The sequence below is a fragment of the Cloeon dipterum genome, chromosome 2 (assembly GCF_949628265.1).
Source record: "Cloeon dipterum chromosome 2, ieCloDipt1.1, whole genome shotgun sequence".
NCBI classification, from domain to species: Eukaryota; Metazoa; Arthropoda; class Insecta; order Ephemeroptera; family Baetidae; genus Cloeon; species Cloeon dipterum.
Window position 1 is genome coordinate 2,119,569 of NC_088787.1, and position 26,443 is coordinate 2,146,011.

The following is a 26,443-nucleotide window of genomic DNA, read 5'->3' on the forward strand; positions in this document are numbered from 1 at the left end:
TTTACTTATGTGATCTTTTTAATTTAAGCCCAGTGATTGCAATAATTATGTATATTTACTTCCGAAATAAACAATACAATGTGAGCCCGTTCAAACTAATAAATTTTACTACGAAGAAAAACATTTTCTTTTGAAATATCTAGGATTATAATCGAGGATGCACGCGTCGTCCTGCTGGCAGAAGACGATGTTGGAGGCGTAGCAGGGGTCGTCGTAGAGTTTTGGGGAGTAGGCGGGGACGCACGCCTCCGAGCCTTTGTCGTAGAAGTTTGGCTCGCGGACGTAGCAGGCGTAGAACCACAAGTGCCACGTTGCCGCCGTGCCACCGGAATTCGCTTGGCTTCTGGCCGACGTCTGACGCAGACACCCAGAAAGAACCATTTGCTCCTATTTTGATTATTGAAATATGCATTAAATCACGACAAACATAGCGATAAGATTTAGAAAAGACTAATTTTTTCATAAAGTTACATAGAAATAATTTTCCGACCCAAAAGTCCAACGCGACGTGCGAACTTTTTTCCCGCTCAGTGGTGAGAGTGCTGCGAGTGGCGCAATTATAAGTGAGAGCTAATTTTAGGTGGCGGGCACGTTAAGGAGATAAGACAAAGATTAACTAAATAGCAATTTACGAACAGTTAAACAGATATATTTATTGGTCGATTTCTTGATTTGCGTGATACCGCGATTGAATTGATCTGAAATTCTGTTTTAAATCATTCTAATATTTGATAGCCTTAAAATCCATCTAAAATAACAGCTCAAATTAAAGGAAAAAAGCCAAAGTTTGCACTCTGCTACTAAATCCCATTAATAAAATAATTATGATTTTTTTCTGTTCGAGTTCTCCATAACCGGTACAAGAGAGAACTGATTTACAAGAATTTCCGGATTAAACCGCATCAAACCATTCAAATTTGTTAGAATTTTTAAAAATTTGACGTTAAATTGAGATATCATTAATTAAAAATAACGAAACGTAAGAAAAACTTAAATATTTAAAATTTTTCACCGGTATCTATGAACGATTCGAAATTAACTTGCATAATCGTAACTTTTAGTTCCTTGGTTTTGCCGCTGGCGCCAGTAGCCAAGCCAATTGCCAATTTAGCCATCTGTGTCCCGCCAATTCCTACTTCACGTCACGCTCACTTCATTCCTCCCGCTATTTTTCTTTATCAGTGTACAACATATATTATTACGAAGGACCAAGTACACGAAGCAGAGCAACTTTGCGACCAGCAATTAACAAAAAAGAGCGATTAGTGCTGCAGCTGCCAACTAGAACCGTGTTGCTTCGTTACTCCTCAGAGAGCACGCACCATGGCTGAGAGTCAGATGACACTGGCATCAAAGAAGCTGAAGGCCCTGAAGGAAGGGATCGTGACCGACGTGGTCTTCCTCGTCGGTGCGACTGATGCCACCGCGCAGGTATTTAACGGGCGGATGATGTTTATATTTTTATCTAGAGACTCATTATTATTTTCAGGAGATTCGAGCCATTCGGTCAGATCTCGTGGTGAGCAGCGAGTTCTTCGTGAGCCTGCTGGACAGCCCTCTGACCGTGAAACGCGACGGGAAAATCAGGCTGAAGAACGTTGAGCCAAAAGTCTTTCAACTGCTCATCGAGTAAAAGTAATGTGAGACTTTTACGCGCTAATATTTGTTTCCTTTAAATTCGAGGTTTACTCACCTGAGTGGTCAGCTGGTGTCGGAAGTGGACAGTCTGGACACTTGCTTACAGTTGGCAGTGGCAGCAGATGAATACATGATTGATGAACTGGGATCTGTGTGCTCGAAGCTGCTCGAGGACCAGTTCCTCACCGTGGACAACGTGTGGACAGTGCTGAGTGAGAATTTCATGGTGGAAGCCGTTGCCTCAGCTTGTCTCAAGGTACAATTAAATTGAATATTTGATTGGTTCTGACGTATGATTGTGTAGGTTCTAGGCTCGAAGGCAAGTGACTGTTTGAAGCATCCGAGTTTTCTCGAGGCCAGTGAAGAAGCAGTTAAGCTCTTCTGCATGTTGGATAACTTGAGTATTGGATCTGAGTCTGAGCTACTTGCAGCTTTTCTTGAATACATCAATACAAAAAGGAATCAGAGGTATATAGTAGATATTTTTAATTAAAAAATTGAAAGCTGATTTTTTTTCGCTTTTGGCAGAGAGTTGTTTCGGCAATGCTTTCTGCCTTGCCTTCGACTTCTTGCTCTTGACTCTGCAGACCTCACCAAGGTGTTTCCCATGCTCACTCTCGAGGAGAAGACCAGCATTGCGGCCTGGAAAAGCCCTCTGATGGCTGAAGAGAAGCCTCAGCTCGCTTCCGGCCTCTGTCCAATCTCTAAACAGAGATTAGAAATCATCGAAATTCCTGGCCAGCAGACGTTGAATTTGGTTTCAGACAAGCATGTCCTTTGCGTTAGAGACGTCTTCTCTGCTGGACACTACTTCACTTGTATATTTGACGTATGTGAGAGTTTGAGAGGAGGTCCTGCTCGCTGCTGGGTATCACTTGAACTTTGCCCGAAAAGAAGCATCAAAATCTATGGCTTTGAGCTTTTCAATGTCCTGGATTTTACTAGAGGAGGACTCCGCGATAGTACGAAGTAAATATTCTCAAAAATACATTTCCAAATTTCACACCTGATGTAGAGCCAGGGTGAGGCTGCCGCGTATACTAGGGGTCTAAATGTGTTGAGTTCCAGAGACTCGCTGCTCATTATCTTTCGTTCCATTTATAAATTAACGAGGCTATATTTTTCTTTTACATAGTTGGCAGCACAGAATAACTTATCGCAAATTTATGCTAATAGTGTTCATTAATTTTTCAGAACAAATTATTTATTTCAAAATCCGTCTGGAAGGTTCGTCCAAATCACCTCAACCGTTGATGATCAACGCACACGCGTGACACATTGCCTCTATGAAGTTGTGGAACTTCCAGTACACAATTTTCCTTTGGATGGCTGGACTTCCGTCAAGCACGCTGTTGGTGTTCCTGCAGGCGGGTCATTCACTCTGAAGGTATTTTTCACTGCATTTTGCGTCTTGAGGACAAAGAAGTTCACTGAGGATCTGGTGAAAAGCATCAACTCAAACTTTGCCGTTGATGCCTTCAGTAAAATTGAAATTTCTCACAATATCAAACTGTCTGAACACCTGAACAAAAATTTTCCAGCTGACACCAAGTTATGCATCTTCAAATCAATTAAATTCACTGACAATGAGATCTAAATTGAGATCGTTATTTGACTAAGCATTCCAACACTATGTTTTGTTCTAGAAGTTCAAACCACTCACCTACTCAGCAAACGTATTTTATTTTGAAATGAACTTCCAAGTTAAATCAAAATCTATACTGTAGCATTCAAAATAAAAGTTAACAACTTAAACATTTGCGAGCAGAATACTTTGTGGTTGATATTATTTCATTTCAATGCATAAATGAGTTTCCAAACTCCAAACAGAACAAAACTCCTAATAATTAATTCCGTTAAACGGCAATTTTGTTTCAATTTAATTAAAAACAATTTAACGATCTAAATTAAATCTTTTGCGCAATATGTATCGTTCATGAAGAGGCGCACATACCAAGTTTATGGCACCTCTGCGTAACCTCTACAATTAATCCTGGGACTAATTTAAAATTAATTTAAACGAATGAGATAAATATCTTAAATTAGCAAAATATAATAAACATATTTAATTTATACTTTAAATGAAGACAAATCAAAAGTTTTTTCTTGGAATATTGGAAAATTTTCATAGAGAAATAATTGAGAACATGACGTTAATTTTTTGGCAAAATATCCCCGGGGCGACGCGCAGATATGGCGGCTGGTAATATGTATATAGTACGGCGAGAAAGTTGTTTTTTTCTAACCTAACAGCTGATTAGACCGTTTGATGGCACATCATGCCAATGGAAGTGTAACAAAATACGCGGGAATGACATTATTAGGTCGTCACGCCTCTTTTTCGACGCTTCTGATTGACCACTGGATTGTCTCCTTTTATTTCGACGCCATTTTGACTTCTGACTGGCGGGAACCAACACAGATCACAACCCAGTACCCCGGTGGGAATTATGACCGCGCAGATGGTTTTAATTTGGTTCACGCATGCGCAGTGATGAGTTTCAGCCTCTCTGTGAGATTTAGAAGCGATCTGAACATACCGCGCATGTTTAAGATGCGCATAAGTGTGTCAGAATGAACGAATATTTAAACAACTATAAATTTTGACGCCATATTGAGTTCTGACTGGCGAGAACCAACACCTCGAACACGGTGCGAAAAAATAAATTAAAATTTTGTATATGCAACCTGTTTCTCTTTGAAGTCCTGCCGGTTGCATATCTATATACTTTTTTATTTTAGGTTTATATCTTTCAATAAAAATTCAAGGTGATGATTGCAAAATTTATCCATATATTTAGGCTTAGATTTCTAAAGAAATTGGATGCAATTAAAAATTAATTAAGGCCCGGAAATTAAAATAGAATGTTTCAAATGCGAAACATTCGTGCGTTGTCAAGGTTTTAAAAAGCTGAGTTCATTTGTCTTCCTCCTTTACGAAACCATTCTGTTTGGATGGTTTCTCGTTGTGGTTAAGAGGTTCCGGCTCAGTATCTGGAGCAGAGGCCGCCTGTGCCAGGTTAGCCCCAGCGAGCAGAGGGGTAACCGCGGTCACTTTTCGGTCACCTGACGAAAGTTGAGCAAAGTGTGGTTTTGTGTTTCAGGCATGATCCTGATTCATGTTTCAGTGGAATTTTTTTGAAATTTTGCTTGGATCATGCAAATTTTGAGTGCCCAGTCTTGGGCACCCGATGGGCACCTTTCGGTTACCCGGAGCGGGCAGGGGGTCACTTGCGGTCACCTAACAAAATTAAAACTAAGGGTGATTTTGCATTTCAGGCATGATCCTGATTCATGTTTCATTAAATTTTTGTCGAAATTTTGCTTGGATCACCGAAATTGCCAGTGCCCAGTCTTGGGCACCCATCGGGCACCATTCGGATACTCGGAGCGGGCAGGCGGTTAACTATGGTCACTTGCGGTCACCTAACAAAATTAAAGTTATGGATGGTTTCGCATTTCAGGCATGACCTTCAATCATTTTTTGCTGGAATTTTTTGAAATTTTGCTTGGATCATGCAAATTTTGAGTGCCCAGTCTTGGGCAACCGATGGGCACCTTTCGGTTACCCGGAGCGGGCAGGGGGTCACTTGCGGTCACTTAACAAAATTTAAACTAAGGGTGGTTTTGCATTTCAGGCATGATCCTGAATCATGTTTCATCGGATTTTTTTTCGAAATTTAGCTCGGATAACCGAAATTGCCAGTGCCCAGTCTTGGGCATCCATCGGGCACCTTTCGGATACTCAGAGTGGGCAGGCGGTTAACTATGGTCACTTTGCGGTCACCGAAAAAAAATTAAACTAAGGGCGGTTTTGCATTTCAGGCATGACCCTGAACCTGGCTTGGTTGGAATTTTTTATATTTGGCTGGGATACCTAAAATTGCCAGTGCCCAGTCGTGGGCAACCATCGGGCAGCTTTCGGGTAGCTCGGATCGGATAACGGCGGTGTGACCGGATCATGAACTGTGTTCGTAAAATTTTGGGCACAGAAAAAAATATTGTTTTGGTTATTGTTAGGATTGAAAAATAAATTTTTTATGCACTTTAATATGATTGCTAAAAAGGGGCAACTTTTGGTTACCCAATGGTTAACCGATGCGCGGGCACTATTTTCTTTTACCCTCAAATTTTGTCAGATTTTCGTCACCACAAGTTTTAACTTGTTTTGGAAAATATTTTTGTAAAAGTAGTAAAATTACACAAATAAATAAAAAAAAAACTTTGATAACCAAAATGGGTTAACCAATGGGCAACCAATGAGCAACCTAAAATAACCACCGTAAATTCTTGAGTCCTGAGAAAAAATTATTTTTTAGAAATTTATTTGGTTATAACACTAATTAGCATTTGAAACTCTTTAAATTAACTCGTTTTGAGCACTTATTCATGCTCAGATGCTCAGCATTATCGCGCGCGTTTCTATGTTACTCGTCAACCGCGCGTGTGGCGCCACTGTCGGCAGCAGCACCAGCTGCGGCTGCCTCTGGCTCACTGCTCACTGTCAGAGACTAAAAACAAGCATGATGGTTGAGGCGCGCTATGATTGCATCATCATTTTTAGCCGAGAATTTCGCCCTGATTTCGGATGCATTTCGGCAAATCTACAACATCAACAGATACATGGACGGATGGTCGATGTTCCTGATATTCCGAAAGGTAAGGGTATCATTGAATTTACTTAGATTGGGGGCTACAAAAATACGCGCGCGGACACTGACTTCAAAATATTCATTTTAAATTGCTTTTTAATCAATCCTGTGTGTCAGCAGGCTTCTACCGCATCCCGCCCTGATGTCCTGGTTGGGAATAGCTGCCTATACACGATGGCCATCCGGTTATAAACTGGAAAACTTAACTAAACATCGCCCGCAGATTATCCAGGTATGTAGTTGAATACATGGCAAAATTAATGAGTAGAAAATTGTTACTTTTTATTTTATTTTGTAGAGTTGTGTGCTGTTGGTTCGATTTGCTTTTGCTACCGACATGGAATGCGCTGGGACTATGAACTCCTGCAGAGATGAAAAGCAACGAACCCACATGTTTTTGCAGGAAGCGCGCTGGACGACATTGGTATAGGGATATTTTGTGGTAATCTTTGTATGTTTAATGGCTATATTTTATGATAAATTTTGTGTTTATACCTTGAAAATTAATTTAAACAAAGTTCAATTTGCTGCTTAAATACTTCAACTTTCTATTGTTATGTTTGTAACAACTATAATAATATCCCATAACTATTTTTGTGTTTTGTGATTTAGTTTGGGATTGCGGCATATTTTTTAGTTTAAGTTGGCTTCCTCTTGAAGAAGATTTTAGTATAATTTCCAAGACAGTTAACTATTGTGGCAACTAAAATTTAAAATCAATTACTTATTGTCAGATAATCATCGTGGGTTTAAAGTTAAAAATTGCAAAAGCCTTAAAGTTTTGAAATCAAAAACAACAGATGAGCCACCACATACTGATTTTAATTGCACTGTGGTTTTTATTAAATACTGTTACCGTGCCTTCTTGACTGAAAATAATTAATTTTAATTTGCTGAAAACCATAACCAGTTCAACCAATTACACTAAAACCATCAACAGATTGAAAATATATATAATCAGGTTTAAACAATGGATGGTTTTGGTTTCCAGCACATCAAATAGAATTATTTTAAGGGTTGAATGCACAGCATCAGGAATCTTATTAAAATCAAAAGTAACAGCTGGCAGCCAAGGGGAATTCACAGCTTCTGGTGAACTCGTACAATTTATATAATCATCCAACATTATTTTTGCTTTGTTGCTGCATCACCTCATAAATTAATGTGTTATTATAGTTTTATTAACTTGTAAGTGTGCAGTTCTTCAAAGTCTATTGTACTTGATTTTTGGTTTTGAAAAATTGTTCTTTACATTATTTATTAATTTATTTATTATTTGTTTTTGCTTATTCTGTTATTGAAGGTGGAATGTAACTTAACTGTATTGAGGTATCACCTTGCAATTTTCGCTGCCAAACCCAGATTTCGATCCTGAAAAACTTATTTTTCCATAAATTTGCAATTTGAAGGTCAAGGTCACCTTTCTCGACCTTAAGGGATGGTGGCCTCCTTAGATTTTTCAGGGTCCAAGCCTGAAATGTAGCCCGTGAAAATCTGAACAAGCAGTTCAAGTTTCAGAGGTGCAAAAATAGTTTGCTATAATTTGAAAAATAAAGTTTGAATTAGGCTCGATGCCGCTCAATCGAGCACGGCCTTTAGTCGGCGAGTTCACCTATCATTTGTCGATAATATTTTTACCAATTCCATTTGATTAGGCACAACAAGAGGACCAAGAATTGACATAGTAAGGTCAAAATCGACCTTCAGGGTCTGACCCTGACCAGACCCTGAGATAATAATTTAGAAAATGTCCAATTTCATCAAGAATGGTGTCTTTTTATAGGTTTTCGCCGCTGCACAGCTCAAATATTCAGCCAAAACTGCCGAATGACAATCCTGAAACCGGTTCTTTAAATAATTGTGGAAGCTATTAATCCTGACGTGATGTTAATTGTTGTTAAAATTGAAAATCGGCAGTTTTGGCTTTATATTAGAGCTGCATAGCCTATGGAAAGACACTAAGTTTGATGAAATTGAGTTTTTTTAAATTTTTATCTCAGGGTCTCGTCAGGCACAGACCCTGAAGGTCGATTTCAACCTTACTATGTCAACCCTGGGCCCTCTTCTTGTGTCTAATCTAATGGTATATGTAAAAATAGTCTCGACAAATGATAAGTGAACTCGAAGACTAAAGGCATGCTCGACCGAGCGGCCTCGAGCAGGTTTTTAATTTTCAAATTAAAATATGCAGCAAAACTATTGTTGCACCTTTGAAACTTGGTGAGCTTGTGCAGAATTTCAAGGGCTACAATTCAGCCCTGAACCCCAAAAAGATCTAAGGGTTGTATCATCCCTTGATTTTTAATTTTTGAGTAAAGGTCGCAAAAGGTGACCTTCAATTTTGCCCTGCGAATTTTTTGTAGGTTGATAAGTTGTTCATGGTAGAAAACTAGGATAGACAATGAAAATTTCAAGGTGATAACTTAACCCAGTAAAGAGTTACATTCCACCCTTCATTCACATTATTTGATTTTCGGGGATTTTTAAAAATAGGGATCTTTAAATTTGATGTATAAAATGTATTAATTAATTGTACACTTTAATTGTTGTATGAATATCATCCAATAAAAGTGCTGCCCATCTAGCTGCCCACTGAAGGTAACCGCAGGCGGGCACCAAATGGTTACCTTTTGGCTACCTCTTACCTTGGGCTGTCATTTTGCGCTATACTGAAATTTATCTTTTTAATGGACAGAGTCAATTGACCTGCCACCAGTGCCACCTGACAGCCCTAGATAAAAGGTAGCCAAAAGGTAACCAATGGCTGCCCACTGGTGGTAACCTCAGCCGGGCACCCGATGGTTAGCTTTTGGTCAACGAATTTTATCGGCCTCTCATTTATTACGCTTCCTGAATTCAGGTATACCTTTAATGTACATAAAAGGAGATTCTATGAAAGGTCATTTAATGGGTGCCCATTTGGTGCCCGAATTCTGGGCATGACCACTCGCGGGTGCCCGAAGGGTTGGACATGCGGTATAACCAATGGGTGCCCATCTGGGTGCCCACGGGGGGTAGCCGGGTGACCGAACGCGGGCACCCAATGGGCACCTTTTGGTTGACTTTTTTCTCGGTGGGGCCCTCGGAGGGCTGCTCATTTTCGGCAGATCAGGAGGCAGAGGGGCCGGCGCGGCAGGGGCAACATTGCTGTCGTCCATTTCCGCGTTCTCGTCGTTCCTTTTTGCTGGTAAAGCGGGGCTCAATGGTACGTTGTCGTTGTTGCTTTCGGCGGGTTGCAATGGAAGGATGGCGCCGTCATTAGCTGGCTCTGCGGGTGCATCTGGGATTTCTTGGCCCACTCCTGATGATTCCGGCTCAACAACTGGAACAGAGGCCAGGTTAGCCCTCGGAAGGCTTGGTAAAATGGGGCGCATTGGAAGGTAGATATCTTCGTTCGTCCCGGCGGGTTGCAATGGTAGGTTGGCGCTGTCGCCGTCATTTGCGGGAGCAGCTTGGATTTCTAGGGACACGCCTGACCAATCGATGTTGACGGCAGACATTTCCTGAAATTTGATGCAGTTAGAAATTTATTTAGGCGTGGAACTTAAAATTGAATGATTCAAATGCAAAACATGCGCGTTGTCTAGGTTCTAAAGGCGAGAGTTTGTTCTTCTTTCTCACTTACCATACCATCCTGGCTTGGTGATCCCACGTTTACGTTGCAAGGTTCCGGCCAAGCGACTGGAGCAACGGCCGCCTGAGCCAGGCGCTCAGCACTGTTTGCCCTCGCTAGTAAAGGTGAGCGCATTTCCACGTACACGCACTCCCCTGCGGGCGCAGCAGGGATATCTTGGCCCACGTCTGAATTTTCCGGCCTAACAACTGGACCAGAGGCCAGTCTAGTCCTCGGAAGGCTTGGTGAAATGGGGCGCATTGGAAAGTAGAGATCGTCATTTGTTCCAGCGGGTTGCAATGGAAGGTTGGCGCCGTCATTTGCTGGCTCTGCGGGCGCAGCTCGGATTTCTTGGCCTACTTCTGATGATTCCGGCTCAACAACTGGACCAGAGGCCAGGTTAGCCCTCGGAAGGCTTGGCAAAATAGGGCGCATTGGAAGGTAGATATCTTCGTTCGTTCCGGCGCGCTGCAATGAAAGGTTGGCGCCGTCGCCGTCATTTGCGGGAGCAGCTTGGATTTCTAGGGACACGCCTGACCAATCGATGTTGACGGCGGACATTTCCTGAAATTGGATGCAGTTAGAAATTTATTTAGGCGTGGAACTTAAAATTGAATGTTTCGAATGCAAAACATTCGCGTTTTCTAGGTTTTAAAGCAGAGTTTGTTCTTCTTTCTCACTTACCATACCATCCTGGCTTGGTGATCCCACGTTTACGTTGCAAGGTTCCGGCCAAGCGACTGGAGCAGCGGCCGCCTGTGCCAGGTGCTCGGCACTGTTTTCCCCCGCTTGTAAAGGTGAGCGCATTTCCACGTACACGCACTCTGCGGGCGCAGCTGGGATTTCTAGGCCCACACCTGAAGATTCCTGCTCAGCAACTGGTCGAGAGGCCAGTCTAGCCCTCGGAAGGCTTGGTGAAATGGGGCGCATTGGAAGGTAGAGATCTTCGTTTGTTCCAGCGGGTTGCAATGAAAGGTTGGTGCCGTCATTAGCTGGCTCTGCGGGCGCAGCTGGGATTTCTTGGCACACTCCTGACGATTCCTGCTCAACAACTGGACCAGAGGCCCGGTTAGCCGTTGGAAGGCTCGGTAAAATTTGGCGCATTGGAAGGTAGAGATCGTCGTTCGTTCCGGCGGGTTGCAATGGAAGGTTGGCGCCGTCGCCGTCATTTGCGGGAGCAGCTTGGATTTCTAGGGACACGCCTGACCAATCGATGTTGACGGTGGACATTTCCTGAAATTGGATGCAATTGAAAATTAATGTTGCCGTGGAACTTAAAATTGAATGATTCAAATGCAAAACATGCGCGTTGTCTAGGTTCTAAAGGCGAGTTTGTTCTTATTCTCACTTACCAAACCATCCTGGCTTGGTGATCCCACGTTTACGTTGCAAGGTTCCGGCCAAGCGACTGGAGCAACGGCTGCCTGGGCCAGGCGCTCAGCACTGTTTTCCCTCTCTAGTAAAGGTGAGCGCATTTCCACGTACACGTACTCTGCGGGCGCAGCTGGGATTTCTTGGCTCACGCCTGAATTTTCCGGCCTAACAACTGGTCGAGAGGCCCGGTTAGCCGTTGGAAGGCTCGGTAAAATTGGGCGCATTGGAAGGTAGAGATCGTCGTTCGTTCCGGCGGGTTGCAATGGAAGGTTGGCGCCGTTACCGTTATTTGCGGGAGCAGCTACTATTTCTAGGTACACGCATGACGACTCGTTGTTGACGGCGGCCATTTCCTGAAATTGGATGCAATGAGAAATTAATTTTGGCACGTAAATTAACATTGAATGTTTCAAATGCAAAACATTCACGTTGTCTAGGTTTTAAAGCCGAGTTTGTTCGTCTTTCTCACTTACCAAACCATCCTGGCTGGGTGCTGTCTCGATGTGGCTAAGACGTTCCGACCCAGCGACTGGAGCAGCAGCCGCCTGTGCCAGGTGCTCGGCACTGTTTTCCCCCGCTTGTAAAGGTGATCGCATTTCCACGTACACGTACTCCTTCTCTGCGGGCGCAACTGGGATTTCTTGGCCCACGCTTGAATTTTCCGGCTCAGTAACTAGACCAGAGGCCGGCTGTGCCAGATTAGCCATCGGAAGGCTGCCAATTTTTGGCAGATCAGGAGGCAAAGGGGCCGGCTCGGCAGGGGCAACATTGCTGTCGTCCAAATCCACGTTTTCTTCGTTCCTTTTTGGTGGTAAGGCGGGTAAAATTTCGGCGTACACGACGTTCCTTTCGGCGGGTTGCAATGGAAGCAGGTTGACGCCGTCGCCGTCATTTGCGGGAGCAGCTTGGATTTCTAGGGACACGCCTGACCAATCGATGTTGACGGCAGACATTTCCTGAAATTGGATGCAGTTAGAAATTTATTTAGGCGTGGAAATTAAAATTGAATGTTTCAAATGCAAAACGTGCGCGTTGTCTAGGTTTTAAAGCAGATTTTTTTCGTCTTTCTCACTTACCAAACTATCCTGGCTTGTTGATCCCACGTTTACGTTGCAAGGTTCCGGCCAAGCGACTGGAGCAGCGGCCGACTGTGCCAGGCGCTCAGCACTGTTTTCCCCCGCTAGTAAAGGTGAGCGCATTTCCACGTACACGCACTCTGCGGGCGCAGCTGGGATTTCTAGGCCCACACCTGAAGATTCCTGCTCAGCAACTGAACCAGAGGCCAGGTTAGCCCTCGGAAGGCTGCCAATTTTTGGCAAATCAAAAGGCAGAGGGGCCGGCTCGGCATGGGCAACATTGCTGTCATCCATTTCCGCGTGCACGACGTTCCTTGCTGGTAAAGCGGGGCTCAATAGAACGTTATTGTCGTTCGCTCCGGCGGGTTGCAATGGAAGGTTGGCGCTGTCGCTGTCATTTGCGTGCGCAGCTGGGATTTCTAGGTACACGATTGACGACTCGATGTTGACGGTGGACATATTCTGAAATTGGATGTGAGATTAAAAATTAATTTAGGCACTGATATTAAAATAGATTGTTTCAAATGCAAAATATTCGCGTTGTCTAGGTTTTAAAGCCTAGTTTGTTCTTCTTTCCCACTTACCAAACCATCCTGGCTTGGTGAACCCACCTTTACGTTACAAGGTTCCGGCTCAGCGACTGGAGCAGCGGCTGCCTGTGCCAGGTGCTCGGCACTGTTTTCCCCCGCTCGTAAAGGTGTGTACATTTCGACGTACACGCACTCCCCTGCGGGTGCAGCTGGGACATCTTGGCACACGCCTGACGATTCCGGCTCAGCAACTGGACCAGAGGCCAGGCTAGCTCTCGGAAGGCTGCCAATTTTTGGCAGATCAAGAGGAAGAGGGGTTGGCTCGGCAGGGGCAACATTGCTGTCGTCCATTTCCGCGTTCTCGTCGTTCCTTGCTGGTAACGCGGGTCTCAATAGAACGTGATAGAACGGGCCGTCGCCGTCATCTGGGATTTCTTGATACACGCCTGACGAGTTGCTGGTTTTGCTGTCGTCATGTGTTGGCCCTTCGGATGCATTTGTGTTATTTAGGTCCACGTCTGTCGATTCGATGTTGACGACGACCACTTCCGGATCCTGGCCATGGTCCGCGTTCTCGTCGTTCCTTGTGGCTGGTAAAGCGGGGCGAATTTCAGCGTGCACGACGTTCCTTGCTGGTAAGGGGGGGCTCGATAGAACGTTATCGTTGTTCGCTCCGGTGGGTTGCAATGGAAGGTTGGCGCCGTCATTAGCTGGCTCTGCGGGTGCAGCTGGAAGTTCTTGGTACACGCCTGACGAGTTGCTGGTTTTGCTGTCGTCATGTGTCGGCCCTGCGGGTGCATTTGGGTTTTCTAGGTTCACGTCTGACGATTCGATGTTGACGACGGCCATTTCCAGTTCCTGGCCATGGTGCGCGTTCTGGTTCGCAATCGAGTTGTTCTTCTTCGATTTGAGATAGAGCCAAATAATGATGAAGCCCAACAAGAGCACGATGTAGATCAAAAGCAGATGGAGTTGGTCGAATTGGAAGCTTTTTTCCTGCTGCACCTCGGTCGGGGTTGCAATTTTGGTAGAGATACTGGTTCTGGATGGCACACGGTAGCGCTCCATTTCTCCGCTTCTCATACACATTCTCAATCCCTACAAACAAGTTTAATTGTAATATTCTGCTTTCCAAATTCGAAACAACTTGTCGTAAATTGCGGTGAAAATGTAAAACCGTTTTTTTTGGCGGTCTTTTTGGTGTCGACCAATCAAAAGGTTCCACGAAAACGCGGCAACCAATCATTAATACTGTGGCGCTGCCGTCTCGATCTTTTTGGTGAACGCATCGTCATAATCAGCCAATCAGGAAGCCGCTCTTCCCCCCCCCCCCCTCTGATTGGTCGGTTGCATTCTTGTGGCACATTTTGATTGGTTTACCCAAAAACGACCAAAGTAACGGTTTTTACGTTTCCCTCGAATTTCAGCACGTTTTATCGAATATTTCGCTTACTTTGAAACCGATTTTGGCATATTGGCAAAGAAAATTTCCGGTTTTACATTTAAAAGGCAAAAATTCACACGTGTGAAAATAAATTAATATTTTAAATTACTGAAATTTATCTGCGTGCCTTAATTCAGGGCCGATGGCTATTATAAGAGTGAAATATTGATAAGAAAGAACTTTGATATGCAATACTTTACCTTCAAAATGTAAAATTATAGCTGCGAAATATTCTGTAAGATTCGGAATCGCAGCGGTCGACGGAAACGTCCGGCCCTACTCAATGCTGAGCAACAATTGAAAAGATAAGGAGAGTAAAGGTAGGAGATGCGAATAAACACACAGAGTCACCAAAAGAGGGGAAGGGGTGGGGGCGAACAACCAGCGAGCAAGCGACGTTCACCCCCACTCCTTCCCCTCTTTTGTCGACTCTGGCTGTTTATTCGCATCTCCTACCTTTACTCTCCTTATGAAAATTAAAAAGATGGGAAACGGGGATGAGATTGCGTAAACTCTACCTGGAAGGGATCAATCCATTGTATTTATTCAAAGAGAGAAATCTCTGCTATTTTAGGGAAAATTCCATAAATCCTTTCTGACCGATGCAACTGCTTCCTTATTCAAAAGGAATTTAGGAAAATAGCTCAGCTTCTTGGAATATATTATCTTTCTCTACACGAACAATAAAATTCAGAAATAATATAAAATATTTCGAATATTTATTTTGCTGGTATTAAATGAAGCACTTTTAGTGCGCGTCTTTCACTTGAACATTGATAATTGTATCCATTTTTTGTCTCTGTATATAATTTCCACGACAATGAAGACAGGCAATTAAATCCCAGGTTGTGTCAATCTTTTGTGTTTTTCTTTCCAGTTTTCAGCATTGCAGAACTTTGTCTTTTATTTTTTCATTAAATTATGCTGCCTTGTGTAGCTATGTATAAGCACCAGCCGTTAATTGCTTAATATGCGCACAAATTTACTGCGCAGCTTCAAAATGGGCGAGTATTCAAAGAATTAGAAATTTCGATGCCATATTGACTTCTGACCGGCGGGAACCAACACCTGGAACACGGTGCGAAAAAAATTAAATTGCGTTAATGTAACCTGTTTCTGTAAGAAAAGTCCTGCTGGTTGCATTTCTCTTTTCTTTTATTATTTAAGGTATCTTTCAATAAAAATTCAAATTTATGATTGCAAAATATATCGATATATTTCAGTTTTAATTTCTAAAGAAATTGGATGCAATCAAAAATGAATGTAGACATGAAATTCGCATATAATGTTTTCAATGCGAAACATTCGCGTAGTGTATCGCTTCTTTGCTAGGATTTAAAACCGAGTTCGTTCCTCTTCCTCATTTATCAAACCCTGCGTGGTCTCAAGGTTCCGTAGAGATGTTCCGCCTCACCAACTGGAGCAGCGGCCGGCTGTGCCAGGTTAGCCCTTGGAGGGCTGCCACTTCTCGGCAGATCAGGAGGCAGAGGGGCCGGCGCGGCAGGGGAAATATTGCTGTCGTCCATTTCCGCGTTCTCGTCGTTCCTTGCTGGTAACGCAGGTCTCAATAGAACGTGATAGAACGGGCCGTCGCCGTCATCCAGGATTTGTTGATACACGCCTGATGAGTCGCTGGTTCCGCTGTCGTCATTTGCTGGCTCTGCGGGTGCATCTGGGACATCTTGGCACACGCCTGACGATTCCGGCTCAGCAACTGGACCAGAGGCCAGTCTAGTCCTCGGAAGGCTGCCAATTTTTGGCAGATCAAGAGGCAGAGGGGCCGGCTCGGCAGGGGCAACATAGATGTCGTCCATTTCCGCGTGCACAACGTTCCTTGGTGGTAAACTGGGGCGCATTTGACAATATTGATCTTCGTTCGTTCCGGCGGATTGCAATGGAAGGTTGGCGTCGTTTGCGGGTACGTCTGGGATATCTTCGTACGCTCCTGACGAGTTGCTGGTTCTGCTGTCGTCATTTGCTGGCTCTGCGGGTGCATCTGGGATTTCTTGTTGAAAGCCTGACAATTCGGTGCTGGCGATGGATATTTCGTCTTCCTGGCCAGCATTGTCCTCGTTTTGGTTCATAATCGAGTAGATCCTCTTCAGTTTGACAATGAGCAAAATAATAACGAGCACGCAGAACAGGTTGTTGCAGATCAAAATGATGTTACAGAGCCGATAGAATCGAGCCTTGGCTGCGATTTTAGCACAGTTTGGTGCTTCCTCAGTTGTCCATGAGCTGCTCTCCATTCCTTCGGTATTCATATCCATTCTCAATCCCTACACAAAAGATTAATAATTATTGTATTATTTGGTTTTTAAAATTCGAAACAACCTTGTCGTAAATCGCGGTAAAAATGTAAAACCGTTTATTTTGGTGGGATTTTTGGTGTCGACCAATCAAAAGATTCCACGAAAAAGCCTGCGACCAATCATTAATACTGTGGCGCTGCCAACTCGATCTTTTAGGCGAACGAATCGTCATCATCAGCCAATCAGGGAGCCGCTCATCCCCCCTCTGATTGGTCGGTTGCATTCTTGTGGTACAATTTGATTGGTTTACTCAAAAAACACCAAAGTAACGTTTCCGTCGAATTTCAGCACGTTTTATCGAATATTTCGCTTACTTTGAAACCGATTTTGGCATATTGGCAAAGAAAAGTTCCGGTTTTTACTTTAAGGACGGAAAAGTTCACACGTGAAAATGAATTATCATCTTAAATTACTGAAATTCATCTGCGTGCCTTAATTCCGGGCTGATGGCTATCATAAAAGTGAAGTTTTGATAAGAAAGACCTTTGATATGCAATACTTTACCTTCAAAATGTAAAATTATAGCTGCGAAATATTCTGGAAGATTCGAAATCGCAGCAGTCGACGAAAACGTCTGGTCCTACTCAATGCTGAGCAACAATTGAAAAGAGGAGAAACGGGGATGAGATTGCTTAAACTCTACCTGGAAGGGATCACTCCATTGTATTTATTCAAAGAGAGAAATCTCTGCTATTTCCAGAAGGTAAAATTCCATAAATCCTTTCTGACCGCTGCAACCGCTACTGTTCAAAAAGGAATTTTAGGAAAATGCCTCAGCTGCTTGGAATATTTTCTCTACACGGATAGTAAAATTCAGAAATAAAAGATAAAATATTTCGAACTTTTAATTTGCTTTGTATTAAATTAAGCATCTTTAGTGCGTCTTTCAATGGAAGGTTGATAATTTTATCCATTTTTTGTCTCTGTCTATACCAATATAAAGTAGACAGGCAAAAAATCCCAGGTTGTGTTCATCAGTTTGGATTATTATGTGGTTTTGTATTCCAGTTTTCATTATTCATTTCACTGGCATGTTTCTGCGGCTGAGATTAAATTATTTCCTTTCAGCAGCACTTAAATATCCTGCTCTATATTGGAGAGTGCTTATAGGGAGAGTTTGCGGTGGACGCTGACCAATGCGCAGCTGTCCTACGCACTGTAGATTCCCCGTCTCTTCCCACATAAAAATTGGCACTACAGCTAAATTCATGGGCAGGTTTCCGCGGTGGAATTCTCGAAAGCGCTCGGTTCCGTGTTATGTCATAAAACTAGTCACGCACGTTCCATTTCCATAGACACGAAGAACTTCATGAATTTAGCTGTAGCGCCAACCGCATGCGCACATTTAAAAATGGGAAGAGACAGGAAAGCCGCAGTGCGCAGGCCAGCTGATGCGCATTGGTCAGCGTCCGCCGCACACTCTCCCTATAAGCACTCTCTAATGTAGAGCAGGATATTCAAGTGCTGCTGAAAGGAAATAATTTAATCTCAGCCGCAGAAACATGCCAGTGAAATGAATAATGAAAACTGGAATACAAAACCACATAATAATCCAAACTGATGGACACAACCTGGAATCATTTTGCCTGTCTTCTTTAAATTGGTATAGACAGAGACAAAAAATGGATAAAATTATCAACCTTCCATTGAAAGACGCGCACTAAAAATGCTTAATTTAATACAAAGCATATTTTAAATTTTCGAAATATTTTATCTTATTTCTGAATTTTATTGTTCGTGTAGAGAAAGAGAAAATATTCCAAGAATCTGAGCTATTTTCCTAAATTCCTTTTTTGAATAAGGAAGCAGTTGCATCGGTCAGAAAGGATTTATGGAATTTTCCCTTCTGGAAATAGCACAGATTTCTCTCTTTGAATAAATACAATGGACTGATCCCTCCCAGGTAGAGTTTACGCAATCTCATCCCCGTTTCCCCTCTTTTCAATTGTTGCTCAGCATTGAGTAGGACCAGACGTTTTCGTCGACCGCTGCGATTTCGAATCTTCCAGAATATTTCGCAGCTATAATTTTACATTTTGAAGGTAAAGTATTGCATATCCCAGTTCTTTCTTATCAAAACTTCACTTTTATAATTGCCATCAGCACGGAATTAAGGCACGCAGATAAATTTCAGTTATTTAATATGTTAATTTATTTTTACCTGTGAATTTTTCCGTCCTTAAATGTAAAACCGGAACTTATCTTTGCCAATATCGGTTTCAAAGTAAGCAAAATATTTAATAAAACGTGCTGAAATTTGACGGAAACGTAAAAACCGTTACTTTGGTCTTTTTTGAGGAAACCAATCAAAATGTGCCACAAGAATGCAACCCACCAATCAGAGAGGGGATGAGCGGCTTCCTGATTGGCTGATTTTGACGATGCGTTCGCCTAAAAGATCGAGACGGCAGCGCCACAGTATTAATGATTGGTCGCCGGCGTTTTCGTGGAATCTTTTGATTGGTCGACACAAAAAAACCGCCAAAATAAACGGTTTTACATTTTCACCGCGATTTACGACAGTTTGTGTCGAATTTTAAAAATCAAATATTACAATTAAACTTTTGTGTAGGGATTGAGAATGGATATGAATACCGAAGGAATGGAGAGCAGCTCATGGACAACTGAGGAAGCACCTAACTGTGCTGAAATCGCAGCCAAGGCCGAATTCTATCGGCTCTGGAACATCATTTTTATCTGCACCAACGTTTTCAGCGTGCTCATTTTTTGGCTCATTCTCAAACTGAAGAGGAACAACTCGATTGCGAACCAGAACGAGGACCATGCTGGCCAGGAAGACGAAATATCCATCGCCAGCACCAAATTGTCAGGCTTTCAACAAGAAATCCCAGATGCACCCGCAAATAACGGCGACGGCACCAACCTTCCATTGCAATCCGCCAGAAGGAACAATGATAACGTTCTATTGAGCCCCCCCTTACCAGCAAGGAACGTCGTGCCCGCTGAAATTTTCCCCGCTTTGCCAGCCACAAGGAACGACGAGAACGCGGACCAAGGCCAGGAACTGGAAATGGCCGTCGTCAACATCAAATCGTCAGACGTGGACCTAAAAAACCCAAATGCATCCGAAGGGCCAACACATGACGACAGCAGAATCAGCAACTCGTCAGGCGTGTACCAAGAAATCCAAAATGCATCCGCAAATGACGGCGACGGCCCGTTCTATCACGTTCTATTGAGCCCCGCTTTACCAGCAAGGAACGTCGTGCCCGCTGAAATTTTCCCCGCTTTACCAGTCACAAGTAACGACGAGATCGCGGACCATGGCCAGGAACCGGAAGTGGCCGTCGTCAACATCGAATCGTCAGACGTGGACCTAAAACGCCCCAATGCACCCGCAGAGCCAGCAAATGACGACAGCAGAACCAGCAACTCGTCAGGCGTGTACCAAGAAATCCTAGATACATTCGCAGCGCCAACAAATGACGACAGCAGAATCAGCAACTCGTCAGGCGTGTACCAAGAAATCCTAGATACATTCGCAGCGCCAACAAATGACGACAGCAGAATCAGCAACTCGTCAGGCGTGTACCAAGAGATCCTAGATACATTCGCAGCGCCAACAAATGACGACAGCAGAATCAGCAACTCGTCAGGCGTGTACCAAGAAATCCAAAATGCATCCGCAAATGACGGCGACGGCCCGTTCTATCACGTTCTATTGAGCCCCGCTTTACCAGCAAGGAACGTCGTGCCCGCTGAAATTTTCCCCGCTTTGCCAGCCACAAGTAACGACGAGAACGCGGACCCTGGCCAGGATCCGGAAGTGGCCGTCGTCAACATCGAATCGTCAGACGTGGACCTAAAACACCCAAATGCACCCGCAGAGCCAGCAAATGACGACAGCGGAACCAGCGACTCATCAGGCGTGTACCAAGAAATCCCAGACGCACCCGCAAATGATGGCGACGGCCCGTTCTACGACGTTTTATTGAGACCCGCGTTACCAGCAAGGAACGACGAGAACGCGGAAATGGACGACAGCAATATTGCCCCTGCCGCGCCGGCCCCTCTGCCTCCTGATCTGCCGAGAAGTGGCAGCCCTCCAAGGGCTAACCTGGCACAGCCGACCGCTGCTCCAGTTGGTGAGCCGGAACATCTCTACGGAACCTTGAGACCACGCAGGGTTTGATAAATGAGGAAGAGGAACAAACTCTGTTTTAAATCCTAGCAAAGAAGCGATACACTACGCGAATGTTTCGCATTGAAAACATTATATGCGAATTTCATGTCTACATTCATTCTTGATTGCATCCAATTTCTTTAGAAATTAAAACTGAAATATATCGATATACTTTGCAATCATAAATTTGAATTTTTATTGTAAGATCCCTTAAATAATAAAAGAAAAGAGAAATGCAACCAGCAGGACTTCAAAGAAACAGGTTACATTTACGCAATATAATTTTTTTCACACCGTGTTCCAGGTGTTGGTTCCCGCCGGTCAGAAGTCAATATGGCATCGAAATTTCTAACTGTTTGAATTCTCGCCCATTTTGACGCTGCGCAATAAATTTGTGGGCATATTAAGCATGCGCAGCACGTTCAGATCGCTTTTTCATCTCACAGGGAGGCTAAAAATCATCACTGCGCATGCATGACCAAATTTAAATATGTACTTCTGCGCAGTCGCAATTCCCACCGGGGTCTGCGATGCGATCTGTGTTTGTTCCCGTTAAAGTGAATATGGCGTCGAAATATTGGCCCACGAATGTTTCGCAGTTTCATATATTTAAAAAAAGGAAACTACAAAATGATTGTTAATTGATTCATAATAAGCACCACGCTTCATTTTTTGTGTTGACGCCTTAGATGAGGTTGACCGCATGCTCTTCCACCGCATATTTTTTCCTTTTTCACGAGTAAAAAGTGGACTTCCCGCGGTTTGAATTTCTGCAAAACAAAATAACACGCTGCTGCTTAAAATTCCCTTCACTTGTTTGCGGCGGATATGGAAAACCACGTACGCAACACTGTTATCAAAAAACGCGAGCAGAGGCGAGTGTGCGGATGCGGAGCGGCAATCACCGATCCGACGAGCGCGAGAAAAGTGCCGCACAGTCGTTTCGCGCGTCTCGCCTAAAAAACGGTAAGCACAAAATTGTTATTGTCGAGACAGGCTGCCTTTTAACTGTTGAATTTATCATAAAGGAAAACCCAAAGGTGCTGAAAAATTCCCGGTTCATAGAAAAACGCAGTTAATTTTATCTCATTTTCCTTCTTATTTTGTGCATTTTTTTAAATACATGGCACATGCGGTTGCAAATGCAAACGGATTATAGTGTTTATTAATAACAATAATCCATCTATTCACCAGTTGCGTAAACCCTAAGTGTTTGAAGCCGCCAACAGATGGCGCCACCGTAGACTTTCGATTTTAAGGCACTTCCGCTGCGATTTCAGACTCAATCTAGCTACTTTGCATTCTTCAATTAATTTGCTATTTTTTGACGTGCTGAAAACCAAAATCGGTTCAGCCAATCGCCGTAGAATCGTGAAAAACTATTTTCTGAAATAAAAAAATCTTTTCCAACGTTTCTACGCCGAAAGGCTGAACCGATTTTGGTTTTCAGCACGTCAAAAAATAGCAAATTAATTAAAAAAGGCAAAACAGCTAGATTGAGTCTGAAATCGCAGCGAAAATGCCTTAAAACCGCTTAAAACAAAATTTTGAAGAAAGTCTGTGGTTGCGCCATCTGTTGGCGGCTTTAATAACTAAGGGTTTATGCAACTGGTCATCAAAAAACCATGTTTGGAAAAATGATCTGGGCAATTTCCATTATTTCTGAGCCGTTAAGAGACACGTTCTCTTCTGGCCTACCTCCAGGAAAACCCTTCGGTCGACGCATGAAAAAGAATTGTCGTTTTAAATTTTCCTCTTATTCTCGTAGATTTCTAGGACCTTTTTTTAAATTTAAAGGAATAAGACTTGTTTTGCTCGCAGTTTCGATCCAATTCTTATCAAGAAAAGGCAGCAAGTGTGCGTATTACCACTTCCGTGCAGCCTGTTGTTTTCAATTCTGATTTAATTAATAAAAAACAGCATTACAATAACTTTAAAAGCAACGAATTTTAGGATAAACAACTATATGTGCTCGTTATTTTGAAATTCATATAATTAAGCGGTGTGCATGCGTGTAGATAAAATTCCCTCGCGGCTGTCACATCCGCGCGGACGAAAAGGGCGATAAGAATTTCGAGCTAGAATTTGAGCCTTTTCCTCCGCCAACGGAAACAGTTTATTTTTGTGTCCCCGCTTTTAATTCTTTCCCTCGCCACCTGATTTTATATAAATTTATCGCTTTCGATTTAAAATATTACTCTTAAGTAATTATATTCCTTGAAATTGAGTTCACCAGCTTTAAATGCAATGTGCATGTTATTGTGTTTTTTAAATGTTTTCTGTCGTGAAAAGCGGATTTTTAACTGCGGGAGTTCTCAATTATTTTAATTTAGCTTCAATTTCTCTCAAATTTTCATACTAAAATATACCCTCTCTCCTGTAGTGTTTGTGTCACTAATAGACAGTTTGAGGTTATTTTAAGCCTTGTTTAAATATAGCTTAAAATTGCATGATTTGTGCTAATTCGACGGGCTCGTTCGTCGTTTCTTTCAGAATTTTCTCGTAATATTAACAGTTGCATTTTTTATTTTCGTGCCTTTTGTGAACAGTTGGAGGAAGGTGGAAGAATGTCTCCGTTCTTGTGCGCCATTTTCTTGCTCAACCTTTCGTCCATGGCCAGGGCCGTCAACTTCACGCAAGTCTTCGAGTGGGATGAAATGGACTTCGAGTGGCCGTCGGAGGAAAGCAGGACACAGGCCTTTGAAAATGGAACTTTCAAACCAGAGAACATCCTTCCTCGTTACATGGCTGTGTACGGAACAAGGATCTTCCTCAGCCTTGAGAATAATAAAGGCATTCCGGCGACTCTGGTGACTTTACCCACGAGCAGCGCGTCCTCTGCACCTCCGAAGCTCTCTCCATTTCCTTCGTGGGAGATGAATGTATGTAGCAAAAAATAATATGCCACTCGTTGTACAGTTGAATTAGGAAAATTTGGTCTTAATCTGCAAAGAAAAGCATTGCTTGTGTACTTTAAAGAGCCAGCGAGGCCTTTTTGCTCTTTCACCGCACGAGTGATGCCCGTTTTTTCACGACCTTTATTTGTGTAACGCTAGAAAAATGCTTACACGCGTTAAAGATTTGAAAGAAATTTAATTTAAAAAAAAATATGTGAAATGCTTTGTAAAAATGTCAATTAACAATTTATTTAAAATTTTTCATTGATCTTCTGACTGAAAATTTGAGGACACAAATGTGTGTATGTATGTGTGTAATAACATATATAAGAAATTTTAAAATTTGTTATTATTTCTTAAAGATACTTGCCTAGAAAAAATTATCAAAAATTTGAAAATTTCTTTTTGTACAAGTCAATTAGGTTTTGAAAAAAAAAAACAATTCCTCTTCTTACAGAAAAATGGAAACTGCAACAAAATTAATGAAGCAAGAGGGCTTCAAGTGGATTCCGTTGGAAGGCTGTGGGTGCTGGACGCATGGAGCAAAAATTGCAGTTCGAAGCTTTGGACCATCGACTTGGCTAAAAATGATGACACCAAACTAATTCATCAGTTTTCTATTCGCTATGAAATGCACGATTTGGTGCTCGACGAATCGCCAAACGGAACCTTTACCTACATCTCGCATTTGAATGAACAATACATTGCCGTGTTTAGTTTGGAAAGAAATGAATCTTGGACAGTGGACACGCCAGGAATCAAGGTTTCTTCCATTACGCTGTCCCCTAAGGATCAGGAACCGAGACAGCTCTACTTTGGCGGATGGAACTCCAATGAACTCTATTCAATTTCCGTCGCCGCACTTCGCAACGGAACACAGACTGCAAATCCGAAACTAATCGGAAACTGGACTGCAGCTAATTCATACAGAATGCTGACTGACAACCACGGGACCATATTTGCCGCCTTTTTATTTGAGAAATACATACAGTATTGGAACACATCCCAGCCATTTGAGGATCAGCGTTTTTATGAGGTAGGTCACCAATTTAAAATAGCATTTGAGAACAGAATCCAAAATTTTGATCTAATTTGTTGAAAATCGAGCTTGGGCTTTTCAGTGATTCAAATTATGATGCTGCACACATTTTCAAATATGCGGTTATAAAATATTTTTCCTCTTCAATCAGACAATTACGTTAAAATATATTAGTTAGATTTAATTTACTTTAAAACGAGGAAGAACGATTATTGAATTCCTTAGTCGGAGAAATTAATCTACATATTCGTATATTTTCTTGTGCTTATGTAGTCGCAGGAATAAGTGAAAATTTAATAATAAAACCGTGCATTGTTTTGTGGCAGGAAATTAATTAATATGGTCTCAACTTAACTAAATTTAAATATGTTCCTAGCTCACAAGCGAGATGATTTTGTTTTTAAAACAATCAAAATTGAACTGCTGCATTTCACAAATATTTTTCTTTAAACTTCCAATCATTTTTCGTATTTTTTATAATCATTGATCCGGTATGCATTGCTTTGTTTTAGTTCGATGCACTAAATTATCATTATTCTCCATTTACTTTTGCCCTGGACCAAAATGGAACATTTTGGATGACGGTGTATGATGTAAAAAGAAAGCCAATATGCAGGCTTTTGAAAGCTGCTGAAGTCGAAGAAAAATCCCTCAAAGCCTCGTCAGGTGAGTTTCATATTTAAACACACAACTTTTTAATTCCAAATAGAATGAAAAACGGTGTCCAGTGCACTTGAGATCCTTTTATTAATTAATTATTTCAAAATTCCATTCATTGCATTGCAGAAACTGTTCACGAACCAATTTTCAATATTCTTACGATTAATTATTTTGATTTGAAATTCCATTTTAGAACAAATGACATCATGCGTTGATCTTCCAGTTAGGCCATTCTAATCACCAAAAAACCTAATTAAATGCCTTCTGTTTACCGTTATTACAGAACTATCCATCATTCTGATCTGCTCCATCGTGTTCTGCGTAATCCTTCTGAGTCTGATCATTCTTTGGCTCATCCTGAGACACAGGAGGAACAATTCCCTTCCATCAAACACCAACGAGACCCAGGAAATGTCCGTCTTTCCCAACGAGCCACCCGAGTACCACGAAGTCCAATATGGAGATTCGAGAAGTGCCGCCGAGTACGAAAACGTCGGCGCCGAGGAAGGACTGTACGAAGAAGTAAAATACGACCAGGTTGGTGCCACGCCCTCTTCTCCTGGTCTCTACGAGCAGCCGATATGTCTCAGCCCGCGATCGGCGAGGAGAGTGAAAGCGAAGCCTGAGAGGCCGCGGACTTTCGAAGAATTTGGAGATGCGCCTCTTGCTCCAGTCGAGTACGACGACGTCGGCCCTCCTGAACCGGATGAACCTCTCTACGATGAAGTTGCACCGGACTACACCACACCACGTTTCGATGACACTTCTGAATCGGCACAGTACCTGAAAATCTTGCCATGAGTACCAACTGATCTGGTTTTTTTAGATGAATATAAATAATAATACTTAATGTTCCGTTCGTAGACGCAATATTCTCTTAAACATGTGCCGTAATTATATTTTAGAATAAAAATAAATCTTAATTGTTAATTATAATTATTTAATGTTTTAAACCATTCCGTAAGTCCTGAGAAATAAACTCTCTTATTTATAAAATTGCTGAAGAAACAAATAATTAAAATCTATCTTGTATAACACCAGTCAATATAGATATGTAATGTCAT

The 26,443-nt window shown here is 42.5% G+C and overlaps 2 protein-coding genes and 1 long non-coding RNA gene across 3 annotated transcripts; 2 read left to right on the forward strand and 1 right to left on the reverse strand.

The window, feature by feature from the left end:
- Positions 1–4,669: 4,669 nt before the first annotated feature.
- LOC135937669 (uncharacterized) lies at positions 4,670–9,107 on the forward strand. The gene is made up of 3 exons (XR_010574507.1): positions 4,670–6,297; positions 6,411–6,522; positions 6,589–9,107. It is a non-coding gene; the product is annotated as an uncharacterized LOC135937669 (long non-coding RNA).
- An 87-nt stretch (positions 9,108–9,194) lies between these two features.
- On the reverse strand, positions 9,195–13,732 carry LOC135936032 (uncharacterized). The gene is made up of 8 exons (XM_065478711.1): positions 12,938–13,732; positions 12,354–12,815; positions 11,751–12,233; positions 11,256–11,630; positions 10,588–11,136; positions 9,916–10,467; positions 9,434–9,793; positions 9,195–9,380 (listed from the first exon to the last, which is right to left on the reverse strand). The coding sequence occupies exons 1-8, from the start codon at positions 13,730–13,732 to the stop codon at positions 9,195–9,197; spliced, it is 3,762 nt and encodes a 1,253-aa protein (XP_065334783.1).
- An 11,529-nt stretch (positions 13,733–25,261) lies between these two features.
- LOC135938044 (uncharacterized) lies at positions 25,262–26,410 on the forward strand. Its single transcript, XM_065481541.1, has 2 exons — positions 25,262–25,385; positions 25,663–26,410. The coding sequence occupies exons 1-2, from the start codon at positions 25,298–25,300 to the stop codon at positions 26,178–26,180; spliced, it is 606 nt and encodes a 201-aa protein (XP_065337613.1). The 5' UTR covers positions 25,262–25,297; the 3' UTR covers positions 26,181–26,410.
- The last annotated feature ends 33 nt before the right edge of the window (positions 26,411–26,443 follow it).